Genomic DNA, 22,857 nt, shown 5'->3' with positions numbered 1-22,857 from the left:
TTTCTACCCTCCACTGGCAGAGGGCTGTATTTTTGTAAGTTTTATTATAATCTGCTATATCCACAGTGCCTGGCACCCTAGTAGGTTTTCTTCAAGAATTGATAAAATATGATGAGATGGACCCTGACTGACAATACTGCTCACAAAAAAAAGTGATGAAAAATTCCTTGTAAGTACTGATGGGCAGGAAGATTGGACAGACGGGGAGTTGGAGTGAGCTGAACTATAAGCCCCTAGCTGTGGAAACAAATTATGGAGCACAGCTAATGAAAACTGTGCTACTTCAATGGCCATGAGCCACTGTTCTAAATCCCTGGACAAAAATCTCTGAGCACAGAGAGATGCTCAGAAGGGAGATAGAAAATTCTGGGAAGATCCCAAAAGTCAGAGGACAAAGGGCAGTCTGTGCTGGCTGTTTGGTCAGATTAGGTCATAAGTACCAGAAAGGCCTTGCCCATTCTGAGGAGAGCAAGGCCGCAGAACAATGTGGTTTTCTGTGCGTTGCCCTGCTAGACGCCCTGAGTATCGCATACTGGTTGTTGGCTGCACTGTGTGGAAGCTCTGTGAAGAGATAGATAGCCCCCAACAGTAAACGCAGAAGACTAAACTGAGCAACTCTCTGCAGGCTGCCCTAATACATAACCAAGTCTTATAAGGGCTCTAGAAAACTACTATTTTATAAGTCAATATATTTTTTAATCTACTTGGTAAATATTTTCTTAAGGACAAATGGCATATCAAGTAGTATGCTTCTATCAGAAAGTGATGGGGAAATATATATGTCTGAAAATTTAAATAATTCCTTAACAAATTTTTATTGATTTGCTGGTGTTGCCGGGGATCAAATCTGCGCTTTCATGCATGCTAGGCAATTGTTCTGCGGCAAACAGATTTAAAAGTCTTCTTCTTTTCCTTCCTCCTCATTCCTCCTTTTCCTCCTTTTTTTTTGTTTTTTGTTTTTTTTTGTTTTGTTTTTTTGTTTTTTTGTCTTTTCAAGACAGGGTTTCTCTGTGTAGCCCTGGCTGTCCTGGAACTCACTCTGTAGACCAGGCTGGCCTTGAACTCAGAAATCCGCCTGCCTCTGCCTCCCAAGTACTGGGATTAAAGGCATGCATCACCACTGCCCAGCTTCCTCCTTCTTTTTAGACATAGGTTAGTTTTGCTGTTCAGGCTGACCTTGAACTCTGATCATTCTGTCTTACCTCCCAAGTGCTGGGATTACACTCATGTGCTGTGTGCTTCATCAACTTGGGCTCCGGTATCTTTCTGATCTACCAAATTGAACATCAAACCTTAGGTTGCTTATTTAAATGCAACTGTATTGAAATATTTTAGAACATTAGAAAGCTACCACATAATAGTAGTATTCTAGAATTTCCCCAAAGCAACCTTATTGATACTTTTATTGGATTTATTTTCATTTCCTACTCTGCTGTGAAAGATCATAAGAGATCTTTGTGTGCCTAAATCATAAAGACCAACAGAGAACTCTTTTCCTTTGTGTGCATTTATATGTGGTATGTGAATGCATGTGTATGTGAGATTGTGTGGAGGCCAGGGGCTGATGTTGGGTGTCATCCTTGATTACTCTCCACTGAACTTACTGAAGTGGGGTCTTTGCTGAATCCGGGGCCCACAGATTTTAGCTTATTTAGCCAGGTGGCTCTGGGGGGGATCCCTGTGTCTGCCTGCTAAGTGCTTGGATTCCAGTTTTGGGGGGGTGTTAGGGAATCTGAACTGAGATCGTCAGGGCACCGGCTGACGCGCAAAACGTTTGTTTGACAGCGCACACTCTGTCCTTGGCAGTTACTTCAGGTTAGGATCCATGTGCTGCCTACTCCTGCCTGCTTCATCACAGACTTAACTCAGTTGCTCTTCAGAATTCAGACTGTATGCAAGGGATAGAACAAGAGGGGCAGCTCCTTCCTTGCTCCTAATCTAGAAGTTCTGCCTCTAAACACTATGTGACCCTCTGACTAAGGCGACGCTGACGCCTCCTGAATGGAGGATGGAGCTCTGTAGCTCTGCGGCTGAGCAGCACGGCAGAGCTATCAGGGTTCTCACGTCGGAAGGAAAGCAACACGCAGCAGAGCCTACGCCACACTCACTAGATGCCGGATGTAGACTACACACATGATTTGGTTTGATGCTGAGCTGACTTCTGGAGGAAGAATGAACTAGAATAACTATCCAGAATCAAACCCCCCAGTACTGCAAACAAAGCCAGCATGACCTTTGCCTTCCCTTAACTCTCTGTTTCTTAGTGACATCATTCGTCCTTTGCACACCCTCTACCCGGCACACAATCTTTCACACACCGTCTACCCGGCACACACTCATTCACACACCCTCTACCCAGCACACACTCATTCACACACCCTCTACCCGGCACACACTCATTCACACACCCTCTACCCAGCACACAATCTTTCACACACCCTCTACCCAGCACACACTCATTCACACACCCTCTACCCGGCACACAATCTTTCACATACCTTCTACCTGGCACACACTCATTCACACACCCTCTACCTGGCACACAATCCTTTGCACACCCTCTCCCCAGCAACAATTAGAACCTTGCAGATACTTGCTGCAATACTTTGCATCAGGACTCACTCAAACAGCCCCCTGTCCAGGGCAGAGGGACTTCATAAATCTCCACTTCCTTGGTGTCACTGAGTCGCCTACACGCCTCTTATCTCCCCTCCCCGGAATGTTCATACAGCTCCTACTTCTACTGTCCATGATTGCATAGCTGGAGAGCACCCTACACTGTGAGGTCAGGACACAGCTATTACTTAGCATCTCCTGACTCTGCTTTCACAGTAACACTCGGATCCAGCAGCAGGCTCCTCCAGGGTTCTGAATGTAACTTGGTCAACTTGGATTCACCCAAAGCTGACGTCCATCACTTCTCCTCACCTCGATGGTGACGGTTCTACTTCTCTGGTTTGCAGGAAAAGCAGGTTCTGGTTAGGGAAAAGAAGATGGGGGCGGGGGCCTCGGAACATGAATTCCAGAGTCGAGATGGACTGGAGCTCCAATCTGTCAACCCCAAATGCCTCGTTCACTATGTACTGCACAAAAATGTTCACAACATGTTAGCTATTATCTCTAGAACTTACTATGTGTTGTGCTTACTATGTGTAGTGCTTCCTAATGCCAAATGTGCATTGTGGCTTTCATCCTCAGTGACAGACAAGGCGTGGCCTCCCAGGGTCATTCTGCTTCTTCACTTTCGTTGAGACACTGAGTGACTACTGCCTTTTGACAACAGAACTGAAGTCTGTCTCATAATAACATCTCATCATTTCTTGTTCTTGTTTAAGACAAAGAAAAATGATTCACAATTAACCCTGACGTTTACATGGTGAGGCAAAGGACCCAGAATAGCTACCATGGTATGAAAAAAGAAAAAGGCCCAGTACTGGACTGCAAGAACCAAGACAGCGTGGTCTGAGCAAGAGAATAGGCAGATGGACTGACCAATGAGACCCAAGGAAACACAGAAATTCACTCAGACAACATCCAACTGATCTCTGATGCAGAAGCACAGGCAATAACAAAGAGAGGAATCTCAATAGACGACTCTGGGACATATGATTGCTACACCAATGGTTCTCAGCCTTCCTAATGCTGCAACCCTTCAATACAGTTTCTCATGCTGTGGTGACTCCCAACCATAACATTATTTTTGTCATTGTTGCTATGTCATTACTGAAACTCTGCTACTGTTATGAATCTTTTTTTCCTTTTTTCTTTCTTTCCTTTTTTTTTTTTTTTTTCTCGAGACAGGGTTTCTCTGTGTAGCCCTGGCTGTCCTGGAACTCACTTTTTAGACCAGGCTGGCTTTTTAGACCAGGCTGGCCTCGAACTCAGAAATCTGCCTGCCTCTGCCTCCCGAGTGCTGGGATTAAAGATGTGCACCACCACACCCAGCTACTGTTATGAATCTTAATGTAAATGTCTGATGTGCAGGACATCTGATAAGCATCCCCTGTGGAAGGGTCATTTGGCACACAAAGAGGTTGCGACCCACAGGTTGAGAAGTGCTGCCCTAGCTAGACCTATATTCCTCATTAAAAGGACCTGAAAATGCACCATCCTCAAGTACCAAATGTGAGCCACAAAAATGTAGAGCGCACGGAAGATAAGAGGAAAAAAAATCTACGTGGCTTTAGGGTAAGTGATAACTTAGAATATGACACAAAGGCATAGTCTACAGGGAATTTCACAAGCTGGACTAAACTAAAATTTAAATTTTTGTTTTATGAAACACAGGGTCAAGAGAGAGAGAGAAAAAAAAAAGACAAGTCACAGATTATAAGAAAATAGTTATAAACCCTACATCTGACATGAAAATATTACCCAACATATACAACTAACTCAACAATAAATAAGAACATCTGACTTAAAGAACAGGCCATAGACCTTAGTGCCTCAGCAAAGAAGATGTGTGGGTGGCAAGGGATGCATGAACACTGCTGGGTGCTCACCTTTAATCCTGACAGTTGGGAAGCAGAGGCAAGCACATCTCTGAATTCAGGGCCAGCCAGGGCTACTGAGCAAGATGTCTCCTTAAAAAAGGATTCTGTATACCACCTCTCTTCAGGGAAAGGTATAGTAAAACAAAATACCAGCACACGCATTAGCTTGGCCAGAGGCCACAGCACAACAGCAAATGCTGAATGGACTGAGGCAACAGGGATTCCTTCATTGCTGGAGCATAGCTGGAGCAATGCATGGAGCTGCCACTTTGGAACAGTGTGGTTCTTACAAAACATCACACTGAGACCTGGAAACCAGGTGCTTTGGTATTTTCCAAAGGAACCCAAAACACGGCAGAGCCAAACAAGAAAATTTTAACCTGGCCATAAAATGGAATAATGTATTGATACATCCTACAACTTAGATGTTATGAGAAATAAGTCAATCTCAATTGCCCACACATCTTCTAACACAGAGGAGGAATGTCCAGATCAGGCAAACACATGGAGACATAAAGTGGATTAGTGGATTCGTAGGGCTAAGGACTATGTATGTTGTATGTTGTGTGTATGTATGTGGTTACAAGGTGATAAGAGAGTGATAATTTAAAGTTCTTTTGAGGTGATGAAAATATTTTATAATTGATTACGGCAATGGCTGCATGACTGTAATACATTAAAACCACTGAGTTGTACATTTTAAAGGGGTATATGGATTACATCTCAATAAGAGTGATTATGGGCAATCTTCTCCTGGATGCTATCACCACAGGCTCTTGCTGTTATACTTCATTCTGGCTTTTTCTCTGTGTGTTTCTCCTCTTTTTACTGGTAGGAGCAATGTGCACTGCCAGACTTTATGATGATAAAGATGGCAGTAGCTTTAGCACACAAGTATATGAGGTTCACAGCATGAACTCAGAAGCCAGCCTCACTAAGCCAACTTGTCCCTTATTGGGACTTTAGCTCATTTTAATTTTCCCATCTGTAAAAATGAGTTATTTTGTTCATGGATCTTAAGAGAGTATCTAAGGAGTCCCATTTTTGACACAGGCAGGGTCTGCTTGTTTTCTAAATGGTAGCTCCACAGCACTCCACCCTCACAAATCCTGCTACCTGTTATCCTGGGTCCTCCTACTTCTCAGCCCTGGCTGAAGATCACACAGGTCTGCTCCTTTCCCTAAGGAGCCTCAACTATCCAAAAGCTACTAGTATGCACAATGGTGCCAATTCCAGCTGGTGTGTACTTAATGCTGGGCTTCTGGACTATATCTTTCTAAATAGCTAGGCAACTCTATCAGGATAGTCCTTTATAGTAAAAACAAAACAAAACAAAACAAAACAAAACAAAACAAAAGCAAACAAAAGCAAACTCACCTTCTTCCCCCACCTCTGGCTCCGTGCATGGCACAGAGATTCTATCCCGCTCCCTCCCATTGCATCAGTGCCTAAGGAATACCAAGTTTCCCTTAGAGCTTTGACCATTTTCTTCACCTCTGATGCATACCAGACCAGCATCATCTGGGAAACTTGGAAAACATCCCCAAGCTCAGGCTGAACTTCAGACCATGCTGCCTGGGACTCATTAGCATTTTAGAGCTTCCAGGTCATTCCAACATGGCCAAGCTAGAGAACTGTTACCCACACCTGTGTCTGAGCCTCTACTTTCCTGTGGCTTCACAGTTCCACCCTCACAGTACCGAAGCGTCTTATCACGCCTCCTGCCCACCCCACAACTTTAGTGTGTGTAGATTATTCCTGCACTGAGCCAGGCTTCCTCCTACTTATGGTCTGTCAGCTGCTGCCCGCATTCCAGCAAATCTTCTCTGCCTCACCAATCCCGGGTGTAACTAGGCACTCCTAGGCACTCCTCCTCTGCTTTCCTGATGCACAGGGAAAACAAGTCTGCCACAGTGCTGGGACTTCCATTCCATGGCAAATGCCACGCTAGCTTGTCCTCGCTCTCCTTTGCTATCTAAGTTCTACTGCAGCTAGTACCCTGCTGCAGGGTCTTCTATTAGCCTCTTAGTCTTTACTAAAATGTCTTCTAAGTTTCTTTCAATATTTAAAAAAAATTGTGGAAAAAACTGCAAATAAAATATTGCTATTATCTTTGATTATAGTTATCTTCTCTATACAACAGCATAGCAATAGCAAAGTAAAAATCTCTTTTGCTTTTGAGATCAATGTATAATTATCTCAGATTCTATACATCTTGACTACTGGTCTGCACCCTGAGACTACACTAAGAGAAAAGCAAAGTCCCAAAGTCATCTAATCACACTTATTATACAAATAATTAAAGTAAGACTTAAAAGGATGCTTCAAAAGAAATACACAATACAAGTAATGGAGTTTGTGTTCTTTTAATAAACACACTTGCATAGTTATATTACAATTGTGTAAAAATAAAAACAGATTATTTCATGCCAAGCGTGCCCAGCATTTGCACAATCTCAATACCTTTAATACTATAGTTTTCAAGACACACAAAATAAAAATGTAAGGCAAATACATCACTTTGCAACAATTTAATAGTTTATTACATTACAGTAGCATCACAGCAGCATCTAATAATGCCATTCAGGCACAGGCTTCTCAGTATTCTGTTATGTATTTACAAGAACTCATAACTTGGTAAATTTCATTCTAAGAAAACTTGGCAAATAAAGCTTTGGACTGGACCTGGCATTTATTTCTCTGCCTTTCCTCTCAGCCCTAATCATTTTCTTTTGAACTCTGGTATCACATTTTATTCTAAAACAATTACTGTTTTAAGTATTACATTATTTCAAAATTTCTCAAAGAATCAGAGAAAGTATATAATCAATAAGGTTAACTTTTAGGTTTTAAATCTTCTAAAATAACAGCTTTGGCTGTAGCCTTTTCTTCACTGCTGGAACACCAATCAAGTTCAAGTGCATGCTTTAGAAATGCCTGTCCCACAGTGTGCTCTTAAACTGTGTATCCTACAAGTTCAAGTTGATCCACCGTGTGCTCATGTGTAAAGTATGTCTCCAAGAAACTCCTAAGCAACAGAGGCTGCCTTACTTTAAATCAGGAAGAAAGCAAACACACGGCTGGATAAGGGATTGCAACAGATTGCATGCACTTATAAGAACAATGTAAACGATTGTCTGTCACTCAATCTCCTTTCTTGCAGCTTTCTATCAGGTATGTGATGAAATGCCTACAGAGTAGTAGTCGGTTAACACAGTGAGTTTACTTGCTGTACGACATTTGCTTTGATTGTTGGGCCAGTATGTGACTTACTCCACAGGCACCTACCTGTTAAACATATTTTCAGACTGACTGCAGATGCTGAGCTCAACCTGAATGCCAGTTCCAAGAATCTATTTTGTTGTTGTTCTGAGACAGAGTTTCTCTGTGTAACAGAGCCCTGGCTATCTTGGACTCACATGGTACACCAGGCTGGCCTCGGACTCACAGAGATCTGCCTGTCTCTGCCTCTCCAGTACTGGGATTAAAGGTGTGCACCACCACACTTGGCTATAATCTACTTTTCATGATGGCGAAGTCAAGAGATTTGACCTATAAAAATACTTTTGGATAAATTTATAAGTATAGTAGAGAAGCCCCAAATAAAAATTATAAAGAAAAAAGGTATTTTATGAAACAATGCAGTTAGTTAGTGGGACTGGATTTCTGACCTCAGCATAGAAAGCAGCTGGCCACACATGGCATTTAAGGATGGAAAGGCAGAATGTTGATGAGACAAAAGGAAAAATCAGGTAATCTATATAATGTAGAAAAGTCAGTTTGAAATCAGTCTTTGCATTGTCATTTAGTGATTGCAGGCAATTCTCTTACCCATCTGTAAATTGAAATTATTGCTTTCCTATGAATGTTATGTAAAATACTGTCATGATGGCAAGTGCTAAAATGGAGGTGGTCTAAGGAATCTACAGAACTCCCACCCAGGGAGCACAGACATCTAATAACCTCAAGAATGTGAACGTTTCCAGTACAGATATTTGGGTTTTGTAAAACTGTAACTAAACTGTTGGGTTTTTTTTTCCTCAAGTCATGATTTAGGCAATGCACGATTGTAATAATTCATTCATTATATATATAGGCACATTAACATAAATATTGCACAAAATATGCCTTTACCTTAAAGCGAGAGGTATAAAAGCATGGTTCGCTTTCTCAAAGAACGCTGTGAGGAGTAAGACTCTAGTCGTATATACACCTACCTGACATTTCACAAACAGTAGATTGCACAGCAATTTGTAAACATTTTGAATTGCATAAACTGTTCATTGATTTTCAAATGTGGTTTAATACTGTATTAAAACTCATATCAGCTAAGTGCTATCACACATATTAATTTATAATAATGCCTATTATGTTTAGGGTGCTTTCCACTCAAAGGAAGAAGTAAAATTCTATGCCAAAATAGCCAATGTGGGAGACAACTACCAGTAACATGTAGACAATGACATCAATACTCTAATCGCTTAAGAAGCCTCCCGGGCACAGAGGAATGCCAGCTCTCGTGTGCTCTTCCTATGCTATGGGTCCTTGGCTAAAGCCTACATGTCGGCTTCAGGTTTGCTACAAACTCTTTAAAGGTTTCCTTATGGATTTTACTAAATGCATTATGAATGCCAACAAGTGCTATTTTGTATACTAGGGTAAGTAGTCACCTGACCACAGAGATACCATAAATTCTACTTTAGAATATATTGTTGATATAAGTGCTCTAAGATAGGGATGGTTTCTTACCTTACAGTCAGTGATGGAAACTTTCCATTCTTGAAAACAGACTATGTTTATGTCATCAATAAAGCACTGTGTGCTGGAGCCCAGGGCAGTTTAGGAGCTCTGCAGCCTAGAGCACCTAAGACCATAAGGAAACTGCCCTAGGCCCGCGCTCATTCGTGGGCAGCTGAGGCAGACTCAATATTCACTACTCTACATTCACTGGTCAGAGCACACTGCTTTCCTCTTCTGTGAGACCAGGTAAGGTCCCCCAATGTTAGTGCTCCTGCTCGGTTTACAGAGAAAATATAGAAAAGGCTATTTCCAGTTCGTGGCCTAACTACAGTTAGGCCTAACTACAGTTACTCATAGTGGCATATTAGAAAGTAACAAGACAGTGCTTATTTGAGGGCAAATCATAGATGGAGCCAATTATGGGCCCTTGTGATTAGGGTTAGATCAAATATAATAGCAGAACATAAACAAACATCATCTGAATTCTGTAATAAATATATAATTTGCAAGAGCATTGGAAAAGCATGGCAGACCATTCCAAACCAGAGAGAACAGTTTGTGCAATAGTGGGTCTTTGTGTGTTTGTACTCCCACCACGTAAGGGCAAACTGAATATGCATGCTAATGACCTACAAGTGCCAAATTTTAAAAAAAGAAGAAAAAATGCTAAAGGATGCCAGAGAGAACAGCAGGGAAAGCCACACAAAGACCCACTATCCTTGAAATTGTTACAAATAAATTTTAACTGTAAATTAGAAACACATAGAAATAATCACAAGTGGTTCTAACATTCAAACGAAGTAAACAAATTGTGTAGGAGATATTTGATCAGGGCTGCCTGCCCTGCCTCCACGCTAGAGTCAAACTTGGATAGTGGGTCTCTGGGGTGCTTTCACAACTGGAAGACAACATTGGGTCCTAAAAAAAGAAAAATGAGGAATAAAATGAACATAATGTAAATTAAGAGGGTGAGAAAAAAAATGTGACTAACAGTCACATGCAACATCAACTGAATACATTTGAACCACTAAAATCCTAAACCTTCAAAGTCCCAATTGTATATTAAAATGAAAATAGTGTTTATAAGGGCTGGAGAAGCACAACTGGTAATCTACAATTTAACCAGCACTAGTGCCTCAAAGAAAGACTATAATTAGTAAATGATTCACTTCTAAATATCTAGTAGCTAAATATGTTCTCAAATGAATTCTTGACTATAAGCATAAAGCATTTTCTAGAGCTTTGGAAGATGTAGGCCTATGTAAACTTATGTTTAGTGAATTTCATAGCTACTGATACAATGAACTCTGGTCTCTACTGAAAAGCAATTATGGCTCTCTAGTTGCTCAGAATAGCTATTTTGAGCAAGCATTAACAGGTACTTTGCTGTCTCCTAGGTGATTTAAACAGTTGTTATATGAAAAACAAACTTTTCAGAGGCTCTCTTTGGAAACTATCCCCCAAGAGCTCTTTTATTCCAGGATGGGTGACGAACCGTTGCCATTCATTTAGGAAAGTACTATTATTTTTAGATATACACAAACCATTAAACCCAATATACCTCAGCCTCAACTGAGGTCTGAGCTATAGAGAATGACTGTAGAACAAGTAGCACCTTGAAACTACTCAAGTTTGACCCAGTCCCTTGGCTGTTCTAGTTCCTCATCTCTAACTAGGCAAACGATCAAGAAAATAACTAACAGCTCTTTCACCCCGTTTACCTTTCTAGCACACTGGAACTCCTCCCCTTGGTCCCAGTGAAATGTACTCTGAGAAGCCCTCTACAAATGCATGACTTCTTTCCCACATAGATTTAGGGATCTTTCCCTTTGGATAAATATTCACTATTTCCTATTGAAGTCCAAAGCTACTTTAGAGCAGGGCATGCCTCTGAATATTGGATTCTAATGCCTGTGACTGTGTGGTGGACACTTAAAGGATATTTATGAAATGAATAAATGCCTTGATTGAAGCACATGAGAACTTCATTTCTTTAAAATGGTATAGAACAATAATAAATGAAAGGATTCCCTCCTTTTATTTGGGCAAATACTATAATTTTCTCATTATTTCAGTGAGGGCGTGCAAGTATATAGTTGTACTAACACAGCAGCCACTAACGACACTGGCTAGTTTTAGATTAAACTGGGCTTATGGTCCCCCTGAATGCTGGGACTCTAGGGGTGTACCATGTCTGGCCTGCCAAAAGTTAATTTGCTATGTATCCTTGACTAATTCATGCTTTCTGTATGCTAACTTGTGTACCAAAACCCCCTCCAAATTCTGCTTCTCTTAAGAACTAGAAATTGGGAACACAGCTGGCTCAGTTCTAAGTAACTGCCTACCATGCATGAGGCCCTAGTTTCAATCAACCTCTAGTACCACACCAATACCGCTACTACTACTAGAGGGAAGAGGAGAGGAGGAGGGGGGGGGAGGGGGAGGGAGGGAGGAGGCAGAGAGACACACATAGAGAATTTCACTTGAGCATGGTAGTGCAGGCCTATAATCTATTCAGAACCAGAAACTGGAACCAGGAGGATCAGGAACGTATTAAGGTCATTCTTAGACTGCAATCAGGGTGAAGCCACGCTGGGCTACAGAAGACCAACACATATTTTAAAAAGCTGGCCCTCTAATTAGGTTTCTTTTCTTTTCTTTTCTTTTCTTTTCTTTTCTTTTCTTTTCTTTTCTTTTCTTTTCTTTTCTTTTCTTTTCTTTTCTTTTCTTTTCTTTCTCTCTCTCTCTCTCTCTCTTTTTTTTCCGAGGCAGGGTTTCTCTATGTAGCCCTGGCTGTCCTGGAACTCACTCTGTAGACCATGCTGGCCTGGAACTCAGAAATCCGCCTGCCTCTGCCTCCCGAGTGCTGGGATTAAAGGCGTGCGTGCGCCACCACGCCCGGCTAGGTCACTTTTCTAGGAGCCTTTTAAACCTGAGGTAGATTTCTGTAGAGTAATGGTTTCCTTTCTTTTTTTTCTTCTTCTCCCGCTTCCTCTTTTGTATGTGAAACTGACCTCTGATTCACTAATGTTTTGTGGCATGAGATAGTCTCTAAGGAATCACTAGAGGGAGTTTGGCAAACATTTAAAATGGGTTTTTGAATTTTCCCATACTGGATGATATGTAAACACAGAGAAAATAAATGAAATTCCAAAGCTAACGGCCTGTATACACTAGAAGGACAGGCTACAGCAATGGGAAATTCAGTAGCAGTTACTTTCTCTTAGCTGATGAAGAACTCTGGGTAGTGTAAGCAGTGCTGGGAGGAAGGGAAGCTGCAATTTAGATGCCATCGCACCAAAGAACCCACATGAAATCCCACCTTTTTATAAAGATAAAAACTAGCACTAATGTCTGAAGCTAGCAGAAAACATTCATGGTAAAGCAGCACAACTCTTATCTTTTGGTTTTTTCTTATTTGAAATATTACTTGCATCTACTGTGAGTACTGAGTTTAAGATCTGACCCAGAATAGAAACACAGGTACTATAGCATATTAAAGGCTTCATATCAGATGAGAGAGAAGTAATTTGATGTTACTCACACTGTTGACTTGGATCTGAGTCTGTTGTCATCTTAACATAGTTTGAAGGAAAGAGCCCAGTCAGCCCATTGGCTTCTCCTTGCCACCAGTCAGGGTCCTCTTTGTTCATAACATTAATCAGCTGTCCTTTGGAGAAAGTGAGCTCATCTTCGTTACTCGCCATGTAGTCATACATAGCAATCACTTGACATACTATCCAAAGAACAGAAAAGAAGAAATGAAGTCTTCCTACAAGGATCAACCCTGGCCTGGAACTTAAATTATTATTAAATTCTAAATTAGGCTAAAGTTTTTCTTTACATGCTCTCTCCCCAACCTTCTTCCCCAGTCCATCTCACAAAACAAAACATCCCCCAAACCTAAGCAAAGCTAGATAAAAATCCGAGTGAAGCCGGGCTTGGCGGCACACGCACGCCTTTAATCCCAGCACCCAGGAGGCAGAGGCAGGCACATTTCTGAGTTCAGCCTGGTCTACAAGGTGAGTTCCAGGACAGCCAGGGCTACACAAAGAAACCCTGTCTTGAAAAAAAAAAAAAAGGAAAAAAAAAAAATCCGAATGAAGCACTTCACTTTAATATGATGAAGCAGCAATTTCATATTTCAAGGGGTAAAAGAACTCTGCAGGAAGACATTCCCAGTGGTACACTGCTCTGATGCAGAGCAAAGGAAAAACAAGTTTTCCAGGTCTTCCAAAGGGCCAGCTAATCTAAGACCCCCTGTGCTTTAACAGTCTTTAAGACCAACCACAAAGTAGCCACTTGCATACCAGCATTAAAAGTAGGCATGGTTCTTTCACTGCTTGGACCTAGCAGCTTTACATGGCTGGCAGGAAACCATCCCTTCTGTCGTTTCTTCCCTCTGGCCTATAAAATTAGCAAAAGAAACAAAAATAACCAAGTTACCACTTAAAACCTAAAGACCTGGGCTTTCCAATGACAACATATACTGGCCTTTGCCCTGGTTCCTTGGAGGGAATCTAAATCTTTGGTATAACATTACCGGCAAGTGTCTTAGTATACCTGCAAGGCTTAGGCAATGCCAAATCTAGCCATGTGATTTATGGCTGGTGCTCTGTGTCACGCCATACCAGCTCACTCTGGTGACAGGACTGGAGTGGCTTCACCATATGAACACTCCACCATACCCACATGACAAAAGCCCCACTAACAACTCCAGACACCAGGGCTCCCACACACAGCTCCTCTGCGTGGCAGTAACTTGTTTGTCATACATTCTTGCCAGGAAGAGGTGGTGCTGGAGAGGGAACCACGAGTTCCACTTTGGAAGCTCCTTCCAAGTTCAAGACTACTCTTAAGGGCATGGCTCAGTGAGAGTACACCCTGCAGCACTGTCGTTCATCAGAAAGTCATAAAGCATTTCTGGGGGGGCATGTTTCCCATGGTGTTAGTTCAAAGGGAACAGAAGGTGGAAACTGAGGGGCTTAGTGAACATCCCCACTGTGTACACCCCTGTTCTTTAGGGTTTCTAAGATATAGTGCCAGAGCCAATGCATTTCCACCACATGCAAACTTACATAAAAACACAGCTATTATTCCTATTATCATCTTTTAACCCTAAAGTGTATTTAAGCTAGGAAAGAAATACTAGATATAAGAGAAGAAAGCTTTTCTCTATAAAAGTACACATGGCATCTATCTGTTAACACCTTCAGGAAAAAAAATTTTAAGTCTGTACTGTTTCCTTTGAGCTGCTGTTTCCAAAGCCTGAGGCCTCGGAGAGTGTGTGTGTGTGTGTGTAGTCCAATGGGGAGTATTTCCTCAGCACATGGCCTGTTTTGTTTTTTTCTTTTTCTTTAGAGGGTATGGCAAGCTGGGTATCCCAGGCAGAGATGACATTTTTCTTTTTCTTTTAAGAAAATGACCTATGGCCTGTAAGTGATAAACTGAAAAATGCTTATAGGTCAATAAAACTACATTAAAAGCAGAAGACTGAAGAAAACACAATATATTTAAGTGTTGACTGATCCCTTCATATATGAGTATGACTGGGGGTGGCTGTTTGTCCTGACTCTTCATCTTTTTTATGAGTCTGAATTTTTACCTGGAAAAGAACAGTACCTGTAGCTCTCCTTGCCACCACCCACTTGTGTTTTTCTTTAAGATTAATATTAACTGTCCTGGCGCAAGGCTGAGCTGCTCAGTCCCTGAAGCAGCATATGCTGAAGTTACTTGAGCGATCTCTGAAAAGAAGAAAACAGAACTGTAAACCCAAGATTACAACAGAGCAATGCACATCAAAGTTCAAGGTTAATGTTATACATACCGGGTTTTTTGTTTGATGCTCCAGATTTGCTAGCATTCCCAAAATTCTACAAGGAAAAAAATAGGTTGTTTTTTTTAGTCATTTTTAGCAAACCAGAAATGACAGTCCAGGTTTATTAGGAATTAAAGATTTCTAATGCTTGGAATTCTTGTTTCTTTAAATGAAGACCAAAGTGACAATGAGCTTTGTATTAATCAAATAACTGAAGAATCCAGGGGTGGCAAAGAGGTCTGCTAACACAATATTTTATTTATGCAAATAGCTGAAGTTAGCATGCACTTACATAACAGAAAGAGCTCAGGTATCGAAGCTTTGCTGATGTTAAAGATGCCAGCCTGGAGTACCTTAGTTTGGTTTCTGTGCTGTTAAACAACACTGTGACCAAAGCAACTTGGGGAGGGAAGGGTTTGTTTCTTCTAACACTTCTAGATAAGAGCCCAACACTGAGGGAAGTCAGGGCAGACATTCAAGCAGGGCAGGAACTTGGAAAGGCCATCACGATGCTGCTTACTGGCTTGATTCTCCTGCTTTTCTGTACCAAGGCCACCTGCCCCAGGGGTGACACCTCCTGCAAATGGGTTGCCCTTCCAATAATCATTAATCAAGAAAATAGCCAACAGACTTGCCACAGGCTGACCTGACTGGGGCAAGTTCTCAGCTGAAGCTCCCTCCTCTCAGATGTCTAATTTGGTAGCTCACAAGCTACCCTATTCATGAATGGGGTTAGCATTAATGCTAAGTATATAAAAAACCATGTACGTTGGGGATATATGAAGGCATGAATTTTGTTCTTGTTTTCCATGAGTGACCTTGTCACATTTGTAGATCTTGCTAAATAGAAGGCAATGTTTATCTATTTATTATTATACATTCCCTAAAAAGACTGATTTTGATTTAATAGGAAATTCATATCATTGGTAGCAACTATGACTCTGTCTGACTTTTAAAGGATAAACTGTAGACAGAGTATAGCTCAATGGTTGAGTGTTTGCCTCCTGTTTGTGAGGCCCTGGGTTCAATCCACAGTACTCTAGAATAAATTGAAGTGGCTATATTTATTATTTTTAGGAATTGAATAAAAAAGGGAGGAATTAAGATTTTCTTTTCTATTAGTACATACAGCTACATTGAAGATCTAAAGTCAAAGCTAAAATTTGGGAGTATATGGAAAAGGTATGTTCTACACTCAGCTATTTGGTTTTATAATGACCTCGTTACATAATTAAGGCTGTCTCTATTTTACAGAGAATGAATCTGAGGCACTGACAAGCAACAGGCATCTATCCTCTAAGTGGTAGAGGAAGTAGAACTGCCTAGTTCTACTCCACCATGGGCTCATAGGTCCCTGCACTCCTCAGAGCACTCAGGAGTCTGTGAATGAAAACAATGTCTTCTTACTGTGAGAACGTCATCACAATGGTGGGTAAAGTGCTAATGACCTAGAAGCATCAAAAACATATTATAATTTAGCACTCGCTATAAACAAAGCCAGCTTCGCTTGACAATGTCCTTGGACAGAAACTCTTAACATTAAAGAAAGCTTCAGTTTTATTTTACGTGGATGAGGGTTTTGCCCGCATGTATGTGCCGTCAACTGCGGGACTGGTGCCATCGGAGAGCAGAAGAGGCTCTGGGGTCCCCTGGAACTGCAGTTAGAGGCCACTGTGAATCACCATGTGGGTGGGTGCTGCGACTCAAACCTGGGTCCTCTGTAAGAGCAGCAAGTGCCTTAACTACGGAGCCATCTTTCCAACCCCAACTCTTTTTTTTAAATTAGATATTTTCTTTATTTACATTTCCAATGCTACCCCAAAAGTTCTCGATACCCTCCCCAACCCTGCTCCCCTACCCACCCACTCCCACTTCTTGGCCCTGGCGTTCCCCTGTACTGGGGCATATAAAGTTTGCAAGACCAAGGGGCCTCTCTTCCCAATGATGACCGACTAGGCCATCTTCTGCTACATATGCAGCTAGAGACACGAGCTCAGGGGGTACTGGTTAGTTCATACTGTTGTTCCACCTATAGGGTTGCAGACCCCTTCAGCTCCTTGGATACTTTCTCTAGCTCCTCCATTGGGGGCCCTGTGTTCCATCCAATAGCTGACTGTGAGCATCCAGGAACTGGCATAGCCTCACTCAAGATAGCTATATCAGGATCCTTTCAGCAAAATCTTGCTGGCATATGCAATAGTGTCTGGGTTTGGTGGCTGATTATGGGACAGATCCCTGGGTGGGGTAGTCTCTGGATGGTCCATCCTTTCGTCTTAGCTCCAAACTTTGTCTCTGTAACTTTGTAACTGTGTTTTCTTCCCTATTCTAAGGAGGAATGAAGTATCCACCTGTTGGTCTTCCCTCTTCTTGATTTTCTTGTGTTTTGCAGATTGTATCTTGGGTATTCTAAGTTTCTGGGCTAATACCCACTTAACAGTGAGTGCATATCTAATGACTTCTTTTGTGATTGGGTTACCTCACTCAGGATGATAGCCTCCAGGTCCATCCATTTGCCCAAGAATTTCATAAATTCACTGTTTTTAATAGCTGAGTAGTACTCCATTGTGTAAATGTACCACATTTTCTGTATCCATTCCTCTGTTGAGGGACAGTTGGGTTCTTTTCAGCTTCTGCCTATTATAAATAAGGCTGCTATGAACATAGTGGAGCATGTGTCCTTATTACAAGTTGGAATATCTTCTGGCTATAAGCCCAGGAGAGGTATTGCTGGATCTTCTGGTAGTACTATGTCCAATTTTCTGAGGAACCGCCAGACTGATTTCCAGAGTGGTTGTACAAGCTTGCAATCCCACCAACAATGGAGGAGTGTTCCTCTTTCTCCACATCCTTGCCAGCATCTGCTGTCACCTGAATTTTTTATCTTAGCCATTCTGACTGGAATGAGGTGGAATCTCAAGGTTGTTTTGATTTGCATTTCCCTGATGATTAAGGATGTTGAACATTTTTTCAGGTGCTTCTCAGCCATTCGGTATTCCTCAGTTGAGAATTCTTTGTTTACCTCTGAGCCCCATTTTTTAATGGGGTTATTTGAATTTCTGGAGTCCAGTTCCTTGAGCTCTTTGTATATATTGGATATTAGTCCCCTATCTGATTTAGGATTGGTAAAGATCCTTTCCCAATCTGTTGGTGGCCTTTTCATCTTATTGACAGTGTCTTTTGCCTTACAAAAGCTCTGCAATTTCATGAGGTTCCATTTGTCAATTCTTGATCTTACAGCACAAGCCATTGCTGTTCTATTTAGGAATTTTTCCCCCGTGCCCATATCTTTGAGGCTTTTCCCCACTTTCTCTTCTATAAATTTCAGTGACTCTGGTTTTATGTGGAGTTCTTTGATCCACTTAGACTTGAGCTTTGTACAAGAAGAATGGATCAATTCGCATTCTTCTACATGATAACTGCCAGTTGTGCCAGCACTATTTGTTGAAAATGCTATCTCTTTTCCACTTGATGGTTTTAGCTCTCTTGTCAAAGATCAAGTGACCATAGGTGTGTGGATTCATTTCTGGGTCTTCAATTCTATTCCGTTGATCTACCTGTCTGTCACTGTACCAGTCCCATGCAGTTTTTAGCACAATTGCTCTGTAGTACAGCTTGAGGTCAGGCATGGTGATTCCACCAGAGGTTCTTTTATCCTTGAAAAGAGTTTTTGCTATCCTTGGTTATCCTTGGTTATCCATTATTCCAAATGAATTTGCAAACTTCCTTTCTAACTCAGTGAAGAATTGAGTTGGAATTTTGATGAGGATTGCATTGAATCTGTAGATTGCTTTTGGCAGGATAGCCATTTTGACTCTATTAATCCTGCCAATCCATGAGCATGGGAGATCTTTCCATCTTCTGAGATCTTCTTCAATTTCTTTCTTCAGAGACTTGAAGTTCTTATCATACAGATGTTTCACATCCTTAGTTTAGAGTCACACCAAGGTATTTTATATTATTTGTCTGGAAGCCCAGGCTAGCCTTGATCTTGCTGTAGCAGAGGAAGACCCTGAACTTGTGATCTTTCTGCCTCTGTCTCCTAAGTGCTTGGATTCCAGCCCTGCACCACTACATTCAGCTGATTGTACTGTTCTTCTTAATCCCGTGTTGTCTACACAGAAGTGTGCTGTAACATTTCTATTCTATACCATAGGCAGTTGTCTTAAGGAAAAGTATTTCCATGATTAAATGCCTTTATAGAATAGTTTTACTTTAAAGAACAGACAAATATTTAAACTTGGGTTTAGTAAACATTTTCTCAAAAATGAATTAAGTATGCTTGGCACTTCAAGGGAAACAGCTGACAGGATTTATTGCCAATGTTAAGATTCACACTCAGTCCTATCTATGGCTTCTGCTGTACCCAGTCTATGAAATCCTGTGCCCCTTGTCATCTTACTGGGGCCCTAAATAAACCTCTGTGATCAGCGGGTCTATGAACAGTTTCCTTCTAATGAGGGCAGCAACACCCAAACCACAGATTTCTGTACTAGCATGTATCTTGATTGGGAACAACAGAATGCTTTTGTTTTAATGCAAAGAACATTACCTCTTGATCTTTTGGTTTGACATAGTTGGATGGGAAGATTCCAGTTCTCTCTCCAATACTTCCTGTCCACCACTCTCCATCTTTCTGGGTCACTAGTATTTCTTCACCTTCAGTGAAAGTCAAATCCCCGGGCTCTACACTTGAGTAGGAATAAAGTGCAATGTACTCTGTAGGGAACAAGGAAAAGCAAATGGTTTAGACTTTAAAAGCTACAGATTAAAGAAGAAAATGGTTAATTTCTAAGACTTAGATGTTTACTAGAAAAGACCTTGTAACTTACAGAACTTCAAACATGGTCTTCAGGTAGAAAATGGAATAGAAGCCATTAGTTAACAACTGTCTAGGTGAAGGCTAACAAATTTTACCAAGGCCTTGACATTTTTTAACTGCTCTTATTTTGTGAAAGGAAGGAAAGATGATTGCTCATGCTGCAGGGACAGAGGGCTCTGTGGCAACAGGAGTAGCCACAGCCAACCTTTTACTTCTGTTTGGGATAAATAAGAGTTGTACTATGCCGCTAGCTTTGGCTGGCGGAGACCTCACTGCTTTTCCATGCTGAGATTACACTCGTGCCAGTTCTATCAACCATTTTTTTTTTTTTTGTAACAAAAAATTATCCTAAACTACAGACATATAGTATCTCTAAAAATAATAGAATGACACTTAATAGGAATGATAATGGACTCAAAACAATCTTTTAGACCTTTGATGTAAAAGACACCCCTATGTGCTAAATTCTTTGTTCTTTGTTTTGCACACAGTTCTGGCACAAGGCTCTAGTTCTTAGAGTAGTGTGCTTGGCTCCAAGCAGATGACAAATGAGTCTTTGTTACTGAATGGCCTCATGTGATAGTGCTCCAGGTTTAGATTCTCTTTGATTCTCATTCCTGTGGCTACTGCTACTTTGAAGAGAGAGAAACTGGGTTTTTGAAGCCTTTTTGCTTTGTTTTTCCCCTATTTTTATGTATATTTGTCAACATAGAATTTGATCTTTTATCATAAGTAGAGATGATCAGAAACATACTCTGAAGCCCATTTATCCACATTCCCAAAGTCCCTCTGCCTAGCTGACTTCCTACAAGTAAACCTAACTACAGGGTCCTAGCAAAGGGCAGGAAGTAAGTCTGCCCGAACTTGCCTTCCTGCTTCCTACTCATCTCCTCACACCTGGCCCACAACGCAGGGATGGCAGGCAACAGCCTCTCTGGTGACCTCATTTCCTCTCTTGTCTTGACTCATTATCTTTTCCATGAGAAGCCTTCCTCTGTCTTTTGTCAGTGCTGGGATTAAAGGCGTGTACCATCACACCTGATTATCTTTATTTTGTGTGTGTGTGTGTGTGTGTGTGTGTGTGTGTGTGTGTGTGTGTGTTTGTGTAGGGAATCTGGATGTGTATGCAAAACGTGGGTTGTCTGTAAAGGCCATAAAGGGCACCAGAGCTGTAGGTACAGGCAGATATGTGAGTGCTGGGAATGGAACTCAGGTCTTCTGCAAGATCAAGTGCTCTTAACCATCATCCCAGCCCCTGTGCTGAATTTCTGTAGTACCAACTCTAAATATGTGGAGGGTTTTCAGCCAGGTATTCTCTGAAGTAAAGAGGGGCAGGTTTCTTTTTTTTTAATAATCTCAAAAACATCAAAAAATTATAAAGAACAACAAATGTTCAAATAAACAAATAATAATAAAAAACTCCCATTTAAAGCAAACTGCTAGAACCTTACCTTCTCCAACTGGATAGGCTGTGGAGGTAGGTTTCTTAGTCACAGCTGCATACAAAGCTTCTGGCCTACCAAGTCAAATAGAGAAATGAGACACGTACACACATAAGAGCAGAAGCTCAATAAAGGTGAGCTGAGACTCTAACAGGGCTAGCAGCATTAGTGTTCTCTCAACTAAACTAATATTTCCAGGCATACACTAGTAATATTTTTAGATACAAAATTCTCATAGATTAACTCATTCTATGAAGCCACAATTACTCTGATACCTAAACCACAGAAAGATCCAACAAAGATAGAGAACTTCAGACCAATTTCCCTTATGAACATAGATGCAAAAATACTCAATAAAATTCTCGCTAACCAAATCCAAGAACACATTAAAGCAATCATCCATCATGACCAAGTAGGTTTTATTCCAGGGATGCAGGGATGGTTTAATATACGGAAATCCATCAACGTAATCCATTATATAAAGAAACTCAAAGACAAAAACCACACGATCATCTCGTTAGATGCAGAAAAAGCATTCAACAAGATCCAACACCCATTCATGATAAAAGTTTTGGAAAGATCAGGAATTCAAGGTCCATACCTAAACATGATAAAAGCAATTTACAGCAAACCAGTAGCCAACATCAAAGTAAATGGTGAGAAGCTGGGAGCAATTCCACTAAAATCAGGGACTAGACAAGGCTGCCCACTTTCTCCCTAGCTATTCAACATTGTACTTGAAGTCCTAGCTAGAGCAATTCGACAACAAAAGGAGATCAAAGGGATACAAATTGGAAAGGAAGAAGTCTAAATATCACTTTTTGCAGATGATATGATAGTATATATAAGTGACCCTAAAAATTCCACCAGAGAACTCCTAAACCTGATAAACAGGCTCAATGAAGTAGCTGGATATAAAATTAACTCAAACAAGTCAATGGCCTTTCTCTACACAAAGAATAAACAGGCTGAGAAACAAATTAGGAAAACAACACCCTTCTCAATAGTGACAAATAATATAAAATATCTTGGTGTGACTCTAACTAAGTGACAGATCTGTATGATAAGAACTTCAAGTCTCTGAAGAAAGAAATTAAAGAAGATCTCAGAAGATGGAAGGATCTCCCATGCTCATGGATTGGCAGGATCAACATTGTAAAAATGGCTATCCTGCCAAAAGCAATCTATAGATTCAATGCAATCCCCATCAAAATTCCAACTCAATTCTTCAACGAATTAGAAAGAGCAATCTGCAAATTCATCTGGAATAACAAAAAACCTAGGCTAGCAAAAACTCTTCTCAAGGATAAAAGAACCTCTGGTGGAATCACCATGCCTGACCTAAAGCTTTACTACAGAGCAATTGTGATAAAAACTGCATGGTAGTGGTACAGTGACAGACAAGTAGACCAATGGAATAGAATTGAAGACCCAGAAATGAACCCACACACCTATGGTCACTTGATCTTTGACAAAGGAGCTAAAACCATCCAGTGGAAGAAAGACAGCATTTTCAACAAATGGTGCTGGCACAACTGGTTGTTA

General features: G+C 41.1%; 1 protein-coding gene across 3 annotated transcripts in view; it reads right to left on the bottom strand.

The window, feature by feature from the left end:
• Positions 1-22,857, bottom strand: part of Itsn2 (intersectin 2) — a 122,570-nt gene that overhangs the window by 25,946 nt on the left and 73,767 nt on the right. For all 3 annotated transcript variants that reach the window (XM_085830183.1, XM_085830182.1, XM_085830184.1), the window contains 6 exons: positions 21,322-21,386; positions 19,601-19,767; positions 15,061-15,106; positions 14,856-14,977; positions 13,544-13,640; positions 12,778-12,969 (listed from right to left, as the gene is read on the bottom strand). In XM_085830183.1, coding sequence (XP_085686309.1) covers positions 12,778-12,969; positions 13,544-13,640; positions 14,856-14,977; positions 15,061-15,106; positions 19,601-19,767; positions 21,322-21,386 — 689 coding nt within the window. The remainder of the gene's footprint in view (positions 1-12,777; positions 12,970-13,543; positions 13,641-14,855; positions 14,978-15,060; positions 15,107-19,600; positions 19,768-21,321; positions 21,387-22,857) is intronic.

The sequence above is a fragment of the Mus caroli genome, unplaced genomic scaffold (assembly GCF_978045245.1).
Source record: "Mus caroli unplaced genomic scaffold, Mus_caroli_1 scaffold_14, whole genome shotgun sequence".
In the NCBI taxonomy this organism is placed as follows: domain Eukaryota; kingdom Metazoa; phylum Chordata; class Mammalia; order Rodentia; family Muridae; genus Mus; species Mus caroli.
The sequence above is the reverse complement of the archived record's forward strand: the minus strand, read 5'-3'. Positions and strand labels throughout refer to the sequence as shown.